The 19,049-nt window shown below is 50.9% G+C and overlaps 1 protein-coding gene across 1 annotated transcript in view; it reads right to left on the bottom strand.

The window, feature by feature from the left end:
* Positions 1-17,626, bottom strand: part of CFAP46 (cilia and flagella associated protein 46) — an 88,917-nt gene extending 71,291 nt beyond the window's left edge. The window contains 9 exon segments of the mRNA XM_024762160.1: positions 803-993; positions 2,831-2,929; positions 9,106-9,205; positions 12,517-12,627; positions 13,480-13,574; positions 14,043-14,166; positions 15,028-15,192; positions 16,773-16,837; positions 17,495-17,626. Coding sequence (XP_024617928.1) covers positions 803-993; positions 2,831-2,929; positions 9,106-9,205; positions 12,517-12,627; positions 13,480-13,574; positions 14,043-14,166; positions 15,028-15,192; positions 16,773-16,837; positions 17,495-17,626 — 1,082 coding nt within the window.
* Between the last annotated feature and the right edge of the window lie 1,423 nt (positions 17,627-19,049).

The following is a 19,049-nucleotide window of genomic DNA, read 5'->3' as shown; positions in this document are numbered from 1 at the left end:
GGGTCGGTAGCTGGGCTAGGAGCCTGTCATACATCCCCATGGGATTCCAGAAGGAGAAACTCTTTTTAAAATGGGTAAAAATCCCAGATTTGAAGAGAGATGCAGCTCTTCACAGCCAAGACCCCCAGGTGCTGGCAGGAAGTGAACCGTACCAGAGACCCTGGGGACCCCCCTTGCCCACCCTCAGGCTGACAACCAGGCCCCTGGCTCCCCTGCTAAGACCCCTGCTCCGAGGGCTCAAGTAGGCGACGAAACCCAACCCTAATTAATCACAGGAGCAGACAGGGCAGGGCAGCTCTCCCCACCGCCCCTCCCTGCGGCTGCAGCCTCTCCTGGGTGACCCTCCACACCTCCTCTCTGCCCACACACCAAGTCCCCGTCTCCCAGACCCCTTGTCTGCCAGGGACCATCTGCAGCACCCCCATGGGCTGCGACCCCCAGCCGGGGGGCCTCACTGACTCACCGCCCACCCCACCTTCCCTCCTGCGCCTGTGCCCTGCCGTCCCCCTGCCATGCAGCCCAGGACCCTCCTGACAAAGCCCTATCTCCTCGGCCCCTCTCGACCTCAGATGGGCGCCGCCCGGGTGCCCCCCAGCCTCCCCCCTGCAAGGCCCTGCCCCCTGCACTCCAGACACACCTCCCCCACAGCCTGCCGGCCTCTCAAGCTGGCCCTTCTGCAGGGAGCCGTGGAGTCCTGCTGCCCTTTCTGCCACTTTTTTGGGAAAATGAGTTGGACTTCGTCCTCACCCCAAGGGTCTCCCGCCCGCTTGTCTCCCCCCAGGGGATAGCCCAGGACCGCCACCTGTCCACCTTCTCCAGGGCCTCTGCGATGCTGGCCAGTGGCTTCCGCAGACGGTGCCGCAGGTCGTGCTGCAGCAGCGGGAGGCACGTGTTCCACTGCGTGGCACACACCACGTGGATGACCCGCGGGTCGCCCAGGCGCACAGCTCGCTGGAGCACCGTGTCCAGTCTCTGTACTATATTCAGCTGGGTCTGCACAAAGGACAGTGGCCCATGTGTGAGGCTGGGGGCAAACGCGCACCACAGGGCGAGCCAGGGCAGCCCCGGCCGACCCTGAGCCCAGGAGGCCACAGGTGGGGCCCGGGCCCACAGTCTGAGTCTGTCCGTGGAAATGGCCTGCGTGATTTTTTCTAGAAGGGCCTGGCTCGGTCGATACCCTGCCTTAGAACGGGCTCTGCGCCCTCTGGGTGCGTCTCTCCTCTGTGAGCCCATCTGAGCGAGGCTGCTGATCTCCTGGCCCTGTATATTTATGGGGCCCACGCCCAGTTACGTCCACTGCCCAGTGAACAGCTCCTCCAGTCCGTGCCCCACATGCCCTGCCCAGCAGACAGGCGCTGGCCAGCCTCAGCCTGTGCAAGGGGCCTCACCAGCTCCATGCCTCCCTCAGCGCCCACCAGGGCTGCCTGGGTGCCGAAGCTCAGCCATGTCCATGGGCCCTGGCTTCTGGCACCTGGGGGCCTCCCCTCATGCTGCTCCCAGGCCACAGGGACCAGCACAGGCTTGGGGTTCAGACCCTGTGACTCCTGCCTGCCAAGTTGTGTCCATCAAAGCCTCATTGAACGGGTGCCCCTGAAGGGCCCCTGGCCCGAGGTCCGAGGTCGACAAAGGCAGAGGGACACAGCGCTGCAGTCCCTGCGCCATCACCTGCCGGCAGCAGCACGTGGCCAACAGGTAGCCCACGACCTCCCTCGAGAAGATCAACGCCGGCAGGGGCAGCCGCCTGGGCAAGTCCAAAGGGAACACGCACATCCCCCAGGTGGCCCCAAACTCGCAGAGCCCCGGCCCAGCTGATCGTCCTCTGGCAGAGCTCACAGCGCCGACGCTGCCTCTCCTGCTCCAGAGGGGCAGCACAGCCCGGCTCCAGGGCTCCAGAGAGGGTCCCAGGAGCTGAGCCAGGGAGCGGACACCTGGGCCCCAAAGAAATGCCAGCCGCCATCACTCTGTTTCAGTGTATTTTGGTTCCCTTTTTTCAACTGCAGGATTCTTATTAAAGAACATAAACGACTGCTGGATTCCTTTTCGGGTGGTGGCTGCTGGACCAGCTCTAACTGCATTACATAGGACGCTGAGCTCACACGGTCTGTCACTTTGCCACTGTGTTCACCAGGCTGCCGTGCGCCAACTCCTCAGAGAGGCAGCTGCCTCCTCAGTAAATACCAGTGGAATATTCTAGACAAGTCAGGGGTTTCCAAAGGGGGCAGCGAGGGAGGAACGCTCGTGCGGGTCCTCTGGACCTGCCCTCCACCCTCCCCGAGGTCCCCCCTCCCCCATCCCGTGATGACCTCACCACTTCACTGGAGCCCCTCTGTTTCCCAAGCCCAGCGAGGCCGACAGCCCCGCACTAGAGCCGGGGCAACGTGTGCCTTCCTGGACCTGAGTCAGGATGGCAAAGTGCTCTCATGGGGACTCAGCATTCACCAATGGCAAGTGTTATCAGTGTGCTGGGGTGGGCCACTCCACACAGGCCGCAGGAGGGCTTGGCCAGAGGACGGTCCCACCCCAGCCCCTGGCCCAGAGAATGGGCTGCATGAACCCAGACGTCCGCCAGGCCAAGGTGGCCCTGGGAGCCGTGGGGGATCCAGCTCTGTGCCGCAGAGGACGACGGCAGCCAGCCTCGGCAGCTGAGGGCCACCCAGGCCCCTGGAGCTCCTGCCAGAGAGGCCACAGTCACGGGTGGGAAACCAGGGCACAGGGGGCTGGCCCGTGCCTGTAAGGTTACCCCCCCAGACCTGGCATCAGTCAAATCACAGGGTCCAGGGAACCTGCACAACAGTTCAGCATCTGCTGCGGCTCCCAGTCGAGGACTTACCTCCACAGCCTCTCGGGTGTAGATTTTAATTTTATCTGCAAGTCTTACAGCTTCCAATTCATACTCCAGGCATTCGATTTCAATTAGCTTCCCGGGATCCTGCGGGGCACAGGAGTTGCTGTGTAAGATGGAGAGTTTTAACGAAAGCGATCATGCACATTCATTAACTTCAAAGACCATTTAAAAATATAATTCATGTACTAGGTAGAAATTCAACAAATAAAAATTAGATGATACAAATATATATAAGAAAAACTTAAAATATTTCCAAAAGATGCAAAAATTTGAATGAGAAAGCTAGAAAAAAATTGTTTTTCACCTTTGATAGTTAATTTCACTGGACACAGAACTTTTAAATAACTACACCAACTTCAGACAAACGCTCTGTTATGAAACTTGGCCGATTTCTTTCATTGAATCCCTGCCGGGTTTGGACGGGGCGTCCTGCTGGAGGCGGTGGGGTGGCGGGGGCCTGGGATTTGCTGGGTGGGTGACTGACACACACTTTACTTTTACAAACTGCTCAACTGTTTTCCCAAGGGGTTGCCGTTTCCCATCCCACTCCTGGCCATCTGGGATGGTCAGTCTCCAGTTTAGCCGTCTACTAGGTGTGTGCTTGTGAGATAACAGCTCACAAAGTTTCCTCTTATTGTTTTCTCTTAACGTTTTCCCCAGAAGTTTTATCATTTTAACTCACATTTTGGCTTATGATGCATTTTGAGTTAATTTCTGTCCACGGTATGAAGTGCAGGCCGATGCTCGCTTTCTCGCATGTGGTTGTTTCCTTGTCCGGTACCATTTGTGGATGAGATGCTCTGTCACCCACCGGAAGCCTCTGCACCTCATGCAAGCTGGAGGCCCCGAGTTTGTGGGTCTCTTTCTGGACCCTGTCCCGTCCCTCAGTCTCTGTGAGTCTCCATGTCAAGGCCACCCTGTCTTAACCATGGTGCCTTTATATCAGGTCGTGCTTGTCTTCTGGCATCGTTCTGCTTTTTCAAAGCTGCTTTTAGCTATTCTAGATCTTTTGCATTTCCACATAAATTTTATACTCAGTTTGTCAATTTTTGAAACACTCCTGCTGGGACTTTGATTGAATCGCATTGAACGTACAGTTCAATCTGGAGAAAACTGACATCTTAACAGTATTGAGTCTTTTGATCCATGTTATTATCGTCGCTTTAAACAGCCGATTATCTTTTCAAGAGATTTACATATTTTCCCGTCTCTGTGTGACTCGTGTGGCTCCCCTTGCTGGTCCTCTTCACTATTTGTGTGGATCCAGATTTCTGCCTGGCATCATTTCCCTTCTGCCTGAAAAAGTCCTTTAAAATTTCTTGTAGTGTAAGTCAGACTCTTTCAGATTTTGTATATTTTAATAAATACTTATTTTGCCTCTGATTTTCAAAGATATTTTCTCTGAGTGTAGATTTTTTAGGTTGATAGTTTTTTTGGTTTTTTTTTTTTTTTCTTTTTCGGTACGCGGGCCTCTCACTGTTGTGGCCTCTCCCATTGCGGAGCACAGGCTCCGGACGCGCAGGCTCAGCGGCCATGGCTCACGGGCCCAGCCACTCTGTGGCATGTGGGATCTTCCCGGACCGGGGCATGAACCTGTGTCCCCTGCATCGGCAGGCGGACTCCCAACCACTGCGCCACCAGGGGAAGCTCTTCCAGACTCGCAGGCTCAGCGGCCATGGCTCACGGGCCCAGCCACTCTGTGGCATGTGGGATCTTCCCGGACCGGGGCATGAACCTGTGTCCCCTGCATCGGCAGGCGGACTCTCAACCACTGTGCCACCAGGGAAGCCCGGTTGATAGTTTTTTTTAATTTTATTTTAATATTTTAAGGATGTTGATCTTATGTCTTTTGGCTTGTATTATTTCCTACAAAAAGTCTGCTGTCATTCTTCTCTCTGTTCCTCAGTACATAATTTCCTGCTCTTTACAGACGATTAAATTTAGAATTTTGAGCCATTATTTCTTAAAATATTTTTTTTTCTGTCCCCTCCTTTCTCTGTTCTTCAGGGACTCTGATTACATATACATTAGAGTCTGCTTCAAGTCGTCCCAAGCTCACTGATGTTCCCTATATCCTCCTTAGTGTTTCTCCTTTCTGTTTCATTTTAGATAGTTTGCATTACTATACCTTCGAAAGTCCGCTAGTGTTTTTTTCTGAAACGTCTACTCTGCTTTATTTTTATGTAAAAATTTTAATTTAGGTATAATTGACAAATAAAATTGTATATATTTAAAGAGTAAATGTGTAAAGTGTAAAAGCATATACATTGTGGAATGATTCCCATAATCAAATGAATTAATACATCCATCACCTCACATTGCTATTGTTTTGTTTCCTTTTTGGTGAGAATGCTTAAGATCTTTCTTACCAAATTTCAAGTATACTCTACAAAATTCTGAACTATAGTCACCAAACTGTACATTAGATCCTCAAAATGTATTCATCTTAAAGCTAAAAGTTTGTCTCCTTTGATCAGCACCTCCCCACTTCCTGCACCCCCAGGCCCTGGCAACCACCAGGCTATTCTGTTTCTCTGTCTGGTTTCTTTCACTGAGCATAGTACTCTCCATATTAATCCACACTGTCACAAATGGCAGGATGTCCTTTCTCATCGCTGAACAACACTGCATTACACACACACACAATTTTCTTTATCCATTCATCCATCAACAGACACCTAGGTTGTTTCCACATCTTGCTTTTGTGAATAATGCTGCAGTGAACATGGCGGTGTAGGTATCTCTTTGAGATCCTGATTTCATTTCCTTTGGACATACAAACAGAAGTGGGATTGCTAGATCATATAGTAGTTCTATTTTTAATTTTTTAAAAAACTTCCCTACTGTTTTCCATAATAGCTGTATCAATTTACATTCCCAACAGCAGAACACAAGGGTTCCCTTTTCTCCACATCCTCACCAACACTTGTTATCTCATCTTTTTGATAACAGCCATTCAAACAGGTGTGGGGTGATACTCACTGAGGTTTTGATTTTATCTCCCTGATGATGTTGAGCACCTTTTCATGTACGATTTGAGTATCTTCTTTGGAAAAATGTCTATTCAGGCCCTTAGCCCATGTTTTCCAATGGATGATGATGATTTCCTACTGATGTATGAGTTCCCTATATATTTTAGATATTAAACCCTTATCAAATATTTTTCTCCTATACCATAGGTTGCCTTTCATTGTGTTGTTTCCTTTGCTGTGCAGACACTTTTTAGTTTGATGTAGTCCTACTTGTTTACTTTTGCTTTTGTTGTCATATTCAAAAAATCATTGCCCAGACCAATGTCAATAAGTTTTTGCCCTATGTATTCATATAGGAGTTTTACGATTTCAGGTCTTAAAGTCTGTAATCCATTTAATTTTTGTGAGTAGTGTAAGGTACGGGTCCAATTTCATTCATCTGCATGTGGCCATTCAGTTTTCCCAGCACCATTTAAGAGGCTGTCCTTTCCGCACAGCGTTTTCTTGTTGCCCTTGTCAAAGATTAGTTGACATTATGTGTGTGGCCTTATTTCTGGGCTCTCAGTTCTGTTCCATTGGTCTGTGTGTCTATTTTCGTACCAGTACCATATGTTTTGATTACTATAGCTTTGTGGTATAGTTGGAAATAAGGAAGTGTGATGCCTCCAGTTTTGTTCTTCTTTCTCAAGAGTGCTTTGGCTCTTCCGTGGTTCCATACAATTTTTTTTTCTTTCTTGAGAAATGCCATTGGAATTGCGATAAGGACTGCATTGAATCTGTAGGTGATTTGGGGTAGTATAGACATTTTAACAATTTTCTTCCTTGCAATCCAAGAACATGGGATATTTTTCCACTCTTTGTGTCTTCTTCAATTTCTTTCATCAATGTCTTCTAGTTTTCAGTGCACAAGTCTTTCAATTCTTTGGTTAAATGTATTCTTAAGTCTTTTACTGTTTTTGATGCTATTGTAAATGGAATTGTTTTCATAATTTCTCTGTCAGATAGTTCATTTTTAGTGAACAGAAACATAACCAATTTTTGGATGATGATTTTGAATCCTGCAACTTAACTGAATTTGCTCATTAGCTCTAATGGTTTTCAGTGGGGTCTTTAGAGTTTTCTCTGTATAAACAGGTTATGCCAAATGCAAACAGAGACACATTTACTTTTTCCTTTCTGATTTGGATGACTTTTATATCTTTCTCGTCTGACTGTTGTGGCTACAACTTCCAGTACTACGTTGCACAGAAGTGGCAAGAGTGGGCACCCTTGTTTTATTCTTGATATTAGAAGAAAAGCTTTTAGTCTTTCACCATTGAATATAATGTTAGCTGTGGGCTTGTCATATGTGGTCTTTGTTATGTGGAGGTACATTCCTTCTATACCTAATTTGTTGAGAGTTTTTATCATGACAGGATGTTGAATTTTGTCAAAGGCTTTTCCTGCATCTATTAAGATGATCGTATATTTACCCTTCATTCTGTTAATGTGATATATCACATTTATTGATTTGCCTACGTTAAACCATCCTTTCAACCTCAGGATAAATCTCACTGACCATGGTGTTTGATCTTTACAATGTTCTGCTGAATTCAGTTTGCTAGTATTTTGTTGAGGATTTTTGCATCTGTGCTCATCTGGGATATTGGCCTGTAATATTCTTTTCTTATAGTGTCTTTGTCTGGTTTGGTATCAGGGTAATGCTCACCCTGTAAACTGAATTGGGGAGTGTTCCTTTCTCTTCAATTTTTTGGAAGAATTTTTGAAGGATTAGCATTAGTTCTTCTTCAAATGTTTGGTAGAATTCACCAGTGAAGTCATCTTGTCCTTGTTTGGAGATTTTTTGATTACTGATACAATCTCCTTACTCACTGGTCTATTCAGATTTTCTACTTCTCCATGATTCAGTCTTGGTAGGTTGTATGCTTCTGGGAATTTATCCATTTCTTATAGGTTACTCATCTTCCTGGCATATAATTGTTCACAGTAGTCTCTATGATCCTTTGTATTTCTGTGTTATCAGTTGTAATGTCTCCTCTTTCATTTCTGATTCTTCTCTTTTTTTCCTAGTCTAGCTGTTTGTCAATTTTGTTTATTTTTTCAAAAAACCAGCTGTCAGTTTCAATGATCTTTTCTATTTGTTTTCTGGTCTCTATTTCATTTGTTTTTTGCTCTGATCTTTGTTATTTCCTTCCTTCTGCTAACTTTGGGCTTTGTTCTGTTTTTTTGTTTTTAGTTCCTTGAGGTATAAATATAGGTCATTTATTTGAAATCTTTCTTTCTTCTTATTGTAGGTGTTTTGGGCTTCCCTCTTAGGACTGCTTTTGCTATATTCTATAAGCTTTGGTATGTTGTATTTCCATTGTCCTATGTTTCAAAATCTTTTTTTCCCTTTTGATTTTTTTCTTTGTTCAGGAGTATGTTGTTTAATTTCCATACTTTTGTGAATTTCTAGCTTTCCTCCTGTTGCTGATTTCTGGTTTCACACCACTGTGGTCAGAAAATCATCTTAAATTTGTTGAGACTTGTTTCATGATCTAACACAGGGGTCCCCAACCCTCGGTCTGTGGACCAGTACCAGTCCACAGCCTGTTAGGAACCAGGCCGCACAGCTGGAGGTGAGCGGCAGGCCGCTCCCCAGAACTCGCATTACCACCTGAACAACCCCCACCCACCATCCATGGAAGAACTGTCTTACTTGAAACTGGTCCCTGGTGCCCAAAAGGTTGGGTACCGCTGATCTAATGTATGATCTGTCCCGGAGAACGTTCCATGTGTGCTTGAGAAGAATGTGTATTTTCCTCCATTGAATGGAATGTTCTACGGATGTCTATTAGGCTCATTTTGTCTAAAGTGTAGTTCAAGCCCAATACATACTTATTGACCTTCTGTCTGGATGATCTATCCATGTTGAAAGTGGGGTATTAAAGATTCCTACTATTGTTGCATTGCTGTCTATTTCTGCTTTCAGATTTGTTAGTATTTGCTTAATATATTTAGGTGTTCCAATGTTGGATGCATATACATGTACAATTGTTATATTCTCTTGACAAATTGGTCCATTTATCATTAATGATACTATTGATGCAAAACTGCAAAAATCCCATCATCTCAACTGTATGAACTGCACTTAAAGAAGACTGCAAGGAAATTTACCAATACAACAATTTAGGCCCTCCTGGTGAGGGGATTTTGAATTCCTTTCCCGTTTTTTTTTTTTTTTTTTTTTGCCTTTCATGTCAAGATCACAGTGAGTAGGGGTGGTGCACCCAGTCCCTGACCACCTACTTTGCTGTCCATCTTCTTCAAGTCTGAGAGGCAGTCAGAGGTGATCTCCCCACATTTCAAGATCAGAGAAAGATGAGCTAATTCAAAAAGCAAAAGAATTCTGGAAACAGAAACAAAACAGCATTGGGTCAATAGGAGACAACAAGAAACACCCACCTGTGGGTAGAATAAGCCTTCAGCTGTCATTTAGGGGTGGCAGGAATAAAATGGAAGAGAAGAGAAATCCTATGGTGAGGGTCCCTAAACCCGGCCCCCTCTGGCCCTGACACGGGATTTGGAGGGACTTCCACTGACTCAGGGCAGGTGCAGGTGCAGCCTGATGAGGGGCTGTGAGCCCTGGGCATCACCATTTGAGCCCTTGGTGGGGGGCAGGGGTGACAAGAGACAGACACACATTTCCTTGGGGCCGGCTCTTCCTATCCTGTGACCAGAGCATTCACAGTCACCAAGTGCCAATCGTGGTCTTTGTGGGAATCAGCAGGTTGATGCTAAGATGTGCACGGAAACGCAAAGGACCTAGGCTCTCCTAAGCAACTCCGAAAAAGAACAAAGTCAGAGGACTAAACTGCCTGATTTTAAGACTTAATATAAAACTGCAGGAATCAAGGCAACGGTTCTGGTGGGAGACGGGCCAGGCTTCTCAGCCTGACACCATCGTGTCTTGATGAGGCAGTTCTCTGCTGGGTGGGGACCCATCCTGCACATGGTGGAGTGTTTAGCAGCACCCCTGGTCACCAGCAACAGTGGCCACCAGCAGCGTCCCCAGACATGCCAGCCTCCCTTGGGGATAAGCCAACACCTCCCTGCTCTTTCCGAGGCAGGCATCATAACCTGACTGTGGCTGGACCACACGGACTGCACTTGGGTCAGCTCCTCTCAGGCCCGCAGTCTCACCCCCGCCTCCTTCTAGTGACCGTGACCCAGCTTCCTCCCACTCACAAGGAATGCGTCCAAACCAGAGGAGCCCCGGCAATGCTAACCCTTGCCTTCACCTGATATGAAAACTGAAGAGTGCCCTGTGCTGATAGTGGTCATGGAACCCCCAGGGGAGGTAAACCCTCAGTCCCACTTGGTAGTCAGGTGCCATATTTAGCTCTGGCCCCTTTAAGTCCTCCTTTAAGTCCCCTGTGCCCCTTTTGGTGGCTCAGAGCACAGCTGCGGATGCCTCTGGATTGTCGTCTGCAGACCGGTCCTGCCTGTGTGTCAGTCCCCACAATGAACTTCCTAACTGCACTTTACAGAGCTGCCTGCTTTGTTTTTCAGTCTCAAAGATGCTTCTCAGCCAGGAGAATATTATCCAACATCTCCATCTCCCAACACCCACCCCGGAAGCAAGCAGCCTGTCCGCTGTAATAGGCACCCTCCCTTCTCCCTTCACTGGGGTGGGTGCGGGTCCCTGCCCTCAGCCCCGACCCGTGCAGCCCGGACCTCCAAGCACCCTGGTGGGGCCTCCAGACCCACAGCCCCTCTGACCTCCCCAAGCTCCGGCCACCTGGGCCTGTTGTGCAGGGAAGAAGGGAGAAGCCACAAAGGGAGCCATCACTGATTTTCAGTGCTTTTTTGGTCTTAACCTCACAGAACTCTTATTTCTACCCAGAATTCTAGATACAGGAGCCCTGGTGGGGAGGGGTCAGCGGGCCCCTCACAGACGGCTGGAACCTCGGGGCTGAGGGAGGACCTGACCCCACAGACAGCATCTCTAAGCGGCTGAACCTGTGACCCAGGCCAGCAGGGGCCACGCCCTTCCCAGGCCTGGGGAGCAGCTGGGCTGAGCACTCGGGAAGCCACATCACAAGCCACCACGCAGTAACCTGGCAACCGCGAAGCCACAGGCCCACAGGCGGGGTGGGGGAGGGGGGTGTGTGGCAGGTGTGGGGGGCCAGGAGCAGGGGCGCAGCTGGCTCTGTGCAGGCCACATGCCGGGGCTCCTGGGGGAGCCAGGTCAGCGCCCACCAACCGGGCTGCTGGGCCAGAAGCGTGGGGACTCCTTGATGGGTCTAAATGGAGCCTGGTCCAGGATGGTGGGGGATGAACGTCAGCTCAAATTATTCTTATCTTAAATAAAACACAGCTGGGGACTTGCCTGGTGGCGCAGTGGTTAGGAATCTGCCTGCCAATGCAGGGGACACGGGTTCGAGCCCTGGTACGGGAAGATCCCACATGCCGTGGAGCAACTAAGCCCGTGCACCACAGCTACTGAAGCCCGCATGCCTAGAGCCCAGGCTCTGCAACAAGAGGAGCCACCGCAATGAGAAGCCCATGCGCAGCAACGAAGACCCAATGCAGCCAAAAATAAATAAATAAATAAAATAAAAATAAAACACATCTGTACATCAAAAATTGTTTTAAAAGACCTAAAAAGCAAACTTACTGACACAATTGATAATTATACTGGAATTGGAGGGCTCGAATTTTGAAACAGAAAAAGCTTTTGCAAGTCCTTAGTAAAATGATTTACAACCTACTTTTTAAAAACTGGGCAAAAGAAATCATTGGAAAATTAACGAGAGAAAAAAAATGTCCGTAAATATATGAAAAAAAGTTCCACTTCGCCAGCAGGGAGTGGACCTGCAGTGGAGTCAGTGCAGTCCTAGGAGGCGGGGCAGGTGTCCTGGTGTCATGTGGTCCCCTCTGGAACCTCCCAGGGCCCCTCAGGGAGGCTGTGCCCAGGCACGGGACGAGCAGGACCTGCTCTGAGTTAGAGCAACTCAGAGAACCTGATGAAAGAGCTGAACTGGGGGTACATTCCAGACCCTTCTTTCAGCCTCTGGCTCAACTACCAGTCCCCAGGAACCCGATCCAGGACTGAGCTCTGAGCTCCCAGGACTCAGGCAGCAGAGAGCTGACAGCTGAGCTGCTCAGGGAGAGGCACGCTCCCCTGCGGCTGAACTGTGAGGCGTCTATCCAGAAGGTGTAAGATGGTGTCATAACTTGAAAAGCACTTGTGATTAGAAGTTGAATTTGACTTTAAAAAAGTATGATGTGAAGTTTCATAACCCAAGTGCTGCCAAACAGTACACGCCTCAGGACATAAAAAGACTAGACGGGGGCTTCCCTGGGCGCACAGTGGTTGAGTCCGCCTGCCGATGCAGGGGACGCGGGTTCGTGCCCCGGTCCGGGAAGATCCCACGTGCCGCGGAGCGGCTGGGCCCGTGAGCCATGGCCGCTGAGCCTGCGCGTCCGGAGCCTGTGCTCCTCCACGGGAGAGGCCACGACAGTGAGAGGCCCGCGTACCGCAAAAAAAAAAAAAAAAAAAAAAAAAAAAAAAGACTAGACAGAAATACACTAAAACCTCCACAATGCTTGATACTTGCTTGGGTAATGATGGTTATGTGTTGTTTTTTTCCCACATTTTCCTATAGCTATGAAATGTGTACATAGATGTGAAACTGGAAAAACATAAACACTTACTTTTCCTCTCTGATTGAAGGAAAGTTCTGGTGATTGTAATAACTTAAACATTTATAGGTATCCTTCAGAATGTTGTTGGTATCTTCAGATAAATCATTTTTATCCAGTTTTCTAGAATATAGATTGATTTAATCAAATATTAAATAACCAAAAGATCCTGTCAGATTTCTTTAAATTCTCCTAAAAAAAATCTGAAGTCCATGAACTTGTGTCCTCACTGAACAGAAGGCCTAAGGTAACACCTTCTCCTTCTCCATTCTCCTGATGACCTCTCACGCCCTCCTCCCTCACTGCCAGCCCAGGCTCTATCTCCCTCCATCACTAAGGACGGATCCCGAGGACACCGTGCACAGGCCCTGTACCCAGAACGAGTCCCACACCAAGAGCCCACCGAAAGGGAGGCTTGGCCCTTCCCATCTGCCCAGATCCAACCCAGACCAGCACCTGCCTCCCTCTGGACAGCTGTCCTCCCCACTCACACCAGGATCTTCTCACTCACACGCTGGAATCTCCTCGCGCACCCACACCAGGATCTCCTCACACCCCGGGTTCTCTTCACTCACACACACCGGGATCTCCTCACCACACACACCAGGTTCTCTACCATCTATTTCCCTCTCGCCACAGCAGGTCTCTACCTGGGTATAATCTCCCCCATGCACTGTCACCCAGTCCCATGAGGGTCTCACCCACGACTATTCTCTTTTTGTTCAAGCTCATGGTCAGGTCTCAAGCTTCCTCTGGCAGGGCCAACTGAAGCATCTGACATGGCTCTGTCCCTCTCTTCTAAAACCACCCTCCTCACTGCTGACGAGCTGCACTCACTCTGGCATCCTCCCTGGAGTTTCTCAGTAAAGGGAGCCAAGGCCGAGCCCGCCATCCAGCCTCACCGTCCCTGCACGTGTGCCCCCCACCCCGGCACAGAGACTAGTCGGCGCCTATCCGCCTTCCCAAAGCACTTACGCTTTTAGCTCATTAATCTGGAAAGTGACAGACAGGCTAATAGAACTTCTCTTTTCTTCCTTTAACTGAAGCTCATCCATTAATTCATGTCGGACCTGTTATAAGATGAAAACAGAATATTAACAGAGGTTTAAGCAAATAATTAGGGAAAGACCAGATATTTTATTTAGCTATTATTTTACAAACATTCCTCCTTTAAAAGTAAAATTTCGTAATTAACAATTATTTTCTCATTTATTATGCTTTATGTTTAGTTTTTCTTATACAATTTGATTCCTATATATGAAATTAATAGGTGATGAATGCTCTTTACACACTGTTGCCGTAATTACTTAAATTACTAATTTTCTGCTAACTTTTTAAAAAATTCAGTGCTGTTAAAAAGGAAATATTCAGTCACAACGAAGGAAAAGATTTTGTTTTGTTCTGTTCGTGCTGGTACATATGTATGTATGTTTTTGTATCTCTCAGTGGATGGTCTTGTCTGTTTCTTATACATAGTTTCCTGAACAATGGCTTAAGAAAATGACTTCCTTCTACAGTTTGGAATATTCCAACTTTACCATAAGAGCAAATATTTGTCGATACTTCAGCGGCGCATTAGCCTTGATGAAGGGGGCTGCAGTGGCACAAAGCTTCGCGGCCTCCTCGTTTCTTCCAGCTTGTAGATAACACTCCAGAAGCTCCCTGGTTAGTACAGAAATAGTCCATATTGAACCGGGATGAAGTCATTTTCTGCTGCAAACGCCTAATAACCCGGTTATTATATTTTCACGTTTTACAAATTTCAGAAAGATGCAGGGACTGGCCAGCTCCTTACCCCACGCCCAGTATGGGGCTCACTGAGCTGAGGCCGGGGCTGGAAAGCTCGGCCACTGCCTGCAAAGGGAAAGGGGACTGTTTGGCTGTGATTACCAAGGACTCAAACAACGGTGTTTTACAGAAAGAGCATAGTTTTACTTATTTTCGGTTAAAGCCTCCCCAAAGAGCTGTAAAGCAGGTGAGGAATGCCTGCACGCTCTGGATTCCAACTTCAGGGCCGACCCTCTGGGCCCCGCCAGTAGCATCCACAAAGTCACTGGCCGCAAACAATGCCACCCAAATACAGGAAAGTGTCATCGAGCGCCTTTCAGCGCGCCTGGGGACGACTTGCTGACATCCACGCAGGGCTGTCTGTCCCTGGGGTTATGCGCTCAGGGCAAGCTTCCCTAAGTGGGGCCACCCGGATGCGTGAGCACTCTGGCCAAGCTGTATGTTGCTAGAATGTCTACTAGATTCACAACTTATTTATTTTCAAAACCACGAGCCAGGACTATGACACAGGCTCCCACTTCCTGGGTTCTGAGTAGAAGCACGTGTCCTGTGGTAACACCTGTCTGATCAGGACACCGTGAGGCCATCTGCAGAGTTTAGAAACATGTGCAGACAAGACACACAAAACCTGATTCTAACTTCGGGCTAGAGAGCATTGCCAGGGCTGCGGTGTGAGATGTGGTCACAGGAGGGGGGAGGGGACGGCCAGCGTCTGCCGGGCGTCTGGGGACTCACAGCATCAGCTCGGCCCGCCAGCCTTTGTCATCCTCCTCAGTCTGATTCAACACGCTCACGATTTGGGAGAGGCTGGGGATCAGGCGGTGATGATACCCAGGCTTGAGAAATGGCCTCACCATTTGCCAGTAGAGGACCGATGCATTATACACCAGGAAGTAATACCTGGGGCACAAGAAGAGGGTGGGTGAGGCTCACCCAGAGCCAGTCCGTCCTGAGCCCCTTCCTGAGGGAACCCAGGGCCTCTGTCTCTGGCAGGTGCAACAGCCCTGCCCGAGCCGCCCTGGCCTGGCTGCCAGATACATGTCGGGTGGATGCAGCATCCTCCCAGAGGCAGCCACGTGCCCTGCTCAGCCGAGTAGGTGGCCCCAGTTCAGACCCCGCCACGGGCTCCTGGGTCCAGACCAGAGGTCGCATCACTCTTTTGGCCATTCTGAAAAGCGATCAGCTCCCCATAAAAGTACCCAATGAGGAAGGCCTCCTTCGGCTTTCAAGGGATAGACAAGAATGGGCAAGTGCAGGGGGCATCGAGGAAGGCTGCCTGGAGGAATCAGCCAGGAGAGCAGTACAGGGGAAGCGGCTTGGGTGGGGTCCCCGTGCGAGTGGATGAAGTGCACGGTGGGCGAGGAGGAATGCTGCGGGGGGAGCAGGGCGCCCCGAGAAGCTGGGCCTTTCCCTGAGGGCTGCAGGAGCCCCCAGGAGAACCCGAGTGAGGGAACCCAGGCGCCTCTCTGGAGGGGCCACCTCTGCCTTGCAGGACCCAGGTACCTGGCGGTGCTGGCTGTCTGATGGACGGTGCTGCCGATGACCACTGTGCCCCAGAGGAGGGCAGGCCAGGCCCAACAGGAAGACAAGGCTGCCTGCTCCTTCGTGGGGTCTACTCAGACCCCTCATCCACCAGCCCCCGAGGCTCCTGGTCCCTCCCAGGCAGTCTGCACGTCCCCCCAAGACCCCTGCAGTGCAGCATTGACCAGACCCCTCCCCAAAGGTGCCCACAGCTTGGGCTCCAGGGCTCCAGGGCATGGTCCCCCTGAAATACCCACTGTCCTTAGAACCTCTGGCTCAAGGCCGGGCCTTGCCGTCCAGATGTCCCCGCTGAGGAAGGGTCTGCAGAGCTGGGCCCTGTATCCCCAGCACCTACGACAGGGGCTGGCCAGCGGAGGCCATCCACAGCGACACTGGGAGAAGGAATGAATGAACCTAGGGTTTATACTTAAATGTGCTTTAAACGTTGTGTCCTGTTTAAATAGGCTGTATCAATACCAGTTTGTATGCGAACTTAACAATTTCAATAATATTTAAGCAGTAATAAGTAGAAAACTGTGTTGGAGTTTCAGGGGAATCACCCCTCCAGACACGAAGCCGTGGGCCAGGCAATCTGCCAGGGGGAGCACAGGCCGGTGGGGGCAGGGCAGGGAGGGAGCCCAGATGCCAACCCCCCAGAGAGGACAAGAAAGGGAGGTGCCTGGGGACTGGTCAAAGGCGAGTTCCCACAGAGAAAGCAGGCAAAAGGCATCTGCAGGTCATAGAGACCTTTGCACAGGGAAGAGGATGCAGCTAAAGGGTCCAGTGTGCACGCGGCCCAGCTCCAGCGCTAGAGACGTGAGCCCACAGCCATAGATGCAGTAAAACACGAACAAAACAAGACAAGAACCCCGGCGTCCAAACAGACAGAATCACCTGGTAAGTTCTGGTTCTAAGCCTTGTACACACTCGGTTAGAAACGGCCGTTCCGTTGTGCTCACCTCGGTTCTCCTTTTGCAAAGTTGATTGCCTTCATATACTGAGTCACGCAATTTTCAAATTCCTCCTAAACAACATAAAGAATGCACAATTAGATCAAATTTGCTACTAGAACATCAATCACTGTTCACCGTCACTCCCCTGAACATTAAGCCTCTCTGAAGACAGCCCGGCCCCCACGGTGTGAACAGGGGGAGTGGACGCCCACAGAAGCTCTCAGGAGCTCCGCCCCCTCCCTGGAAGCCTGCAAGTCCACCTCCCACCCCACCCTGCGCCCCACCTGCGCTGCAGGCATCACCAGGCACGGGGACACAAAGGGCAGAGGTCAAAAGGACACAAGCCAGACCCCTCAGGGAAAAGCACAGATGGGAAATGCGGCATCTCACTTCACTGAAGAAGAATCTGGTCACCCAACTCCCAACAAAGCCGTTTTAAGGTGAGTCTAGCCTGACGCCGTCTGGAGGTGGGGGAATTTTAACTGCGGCGGTACAAGCCGTGGAACTTTGAGGAGAATGAAAGCAACCTCTCAGGGGAAAAATACAGTAGGACAATTATATATTCATTTCAGGACGGCAAACTCGCTAAGGGTGCGCTTCACCTCGCCAAGACACTCAAGGTTGTGCAACCAAGGCTTCATGATCCAAAGGACAATAAAGAAAATCCGGAGGAAGCAGCACGCAGGGCTGGCGGGGACGCTGGGACAGGGCCCGGAATCGCCTCTCACCATGTTTTCGGTGGACTTGGGCGCACACAGCTGGGCCCTGCACAGGTGCGCTCGGCCCAGAAACTGGGTGACCGGCCCCTTCACCTTGAAGTACATCCGGATGCAGTCCTCGCTCACCTCGGGCTGCCCCATCTGCGCAAGAACACAGACCCCCCCCCCCAAGGAGGTTCGCAGAGGGGGCGGCCCAGTGGACCACCCACCAGGGGCTGCCGCTTCCCGATTCCAGTACAAACCAAGAAATCGGGGTCCCCTGAAGGCGCCTCCCTAGGACCCCGGGATTAATCACCTTCAGGGCCTGTTCTGCACACAAAACAAACAGGTCGGGGCTGAAGCTTTCTGTGGGGTCAAACTCTGATTTCCCCAGGTTGGCGGACTTGATCAACTGATAAGCCCTCTTCAGGGACGCAGCATCTATCAGGACAGGAGTTGAGGCAGATTTGGTCATCACGCAGCCGTTGCACCACCAAGCAGCAGTGGGGACGGTCAGGAGGACCCGGGACAGGGCTGGGGTCGGGCAGGCAACCCCGTGCTGGCCCCCGCGCCGGCCCGGTCCTCTCCGGGGGAAGGAGCCCAGCAGCGAGATGCCCGGGCTCAGCCCTCCGGGCCCCGCAGCAGCTCTGCGGCTCCTGCTTCAGGAGCAGCGTGAGGTGAATAATCCTTGAGGAACGGTTAGGAAGGACGAAAGGCTTCCTTTTAAAAAGGCGCCTTAGTTTGCCCAAGTCAGACAAATCCTCGAAGTGCTGGCTTCAAGGGGTCACTGGATCAGGCAGGGCGGGGGTCAACAGGGTGGGGACAGCCTCCCGGTGGGGGTGATCCATGGCGCCGGCGTCTGAGGCTCCCGCTGTCCAACGTCCGCGGGCTTTCTCTCCGCGGCCCAGGGGTTGCCTAGCGACAGAGAAAGGCGCCGGACCTACGGGTCGGCGGCGGGGCCAGAATTGTCCGGAGGCGAACCGCTCCGGCTCCCACCCGGTGAGCGCGCCTCCAGCCCCTCGGAGAGGACGTGAGGGCGAGGCGCCCGCCTGACCGGGGTCGCGTCCTCGCAGGCGGGTCCGCAGGCTCTGCCCCGCCTCCCGCCCCTGCCCACCCCCCGTAGCGGGGCTGCCCAGTGCAGCTGCCCTGGGTTCCGATCTGGGTCCCTGCCGGTCCAGGATGCCCAGGGTTCGGGCCCTGACCCTCTGCTGAAACCCCCTCGCAGTCTCCCACAAAGCGGTCCTGCATTCCTTAGCTCATTCATTCATGTATCCTGCAAATAGTTAATTGCCCCCTGCCACTGGCCAGGGCTGAGCTGGGCCTGAAAAGGCAGCCGGGTGGACGGCCGCCCCCGTGGGGAGAGGACATCACACCCACACAGAGTAACTGTGCGCCCGGGTGCCGCCAGGGCAAGCGCGGGAGCCAGGCCACTTGTAGAGGGGTGTCGTCCCGAGGGAGGTGTTGGGGAGAGTGCCCCAAGCTCAGGGCAGTTGGGCTGAGGTCTGAAAGAGGGGCCAGGTGCTGGACAGAGAAGGAAGGGGAGAGGATGTCCAAGAAGTAGCACTTGCCAAGGCCTGGGGAGGGG

The sequence above is a fragment of the Neophocaena asiaeorientalis genome, unplaced genomic scaffold, assembly GCF_003031525.2.
Source record: "Neophocaena asiaeorientalis asiaeorientalis breed wild unplaced genomic scaffold, Neophocaena_asiaeorientalis_V1.1 scaffold356, whole genome shotgun sequence".
NCBI classification, from domain to species: Eukaryota; Metazoa; Chordata; class Mammalia; order Artiodactyla; family Phocoenidae; genus Neophocaena; species Neophocaena asiaeorientalis.
This window is presented reverse-complemented; position numbering and strand designations above follow the sequence as displayed.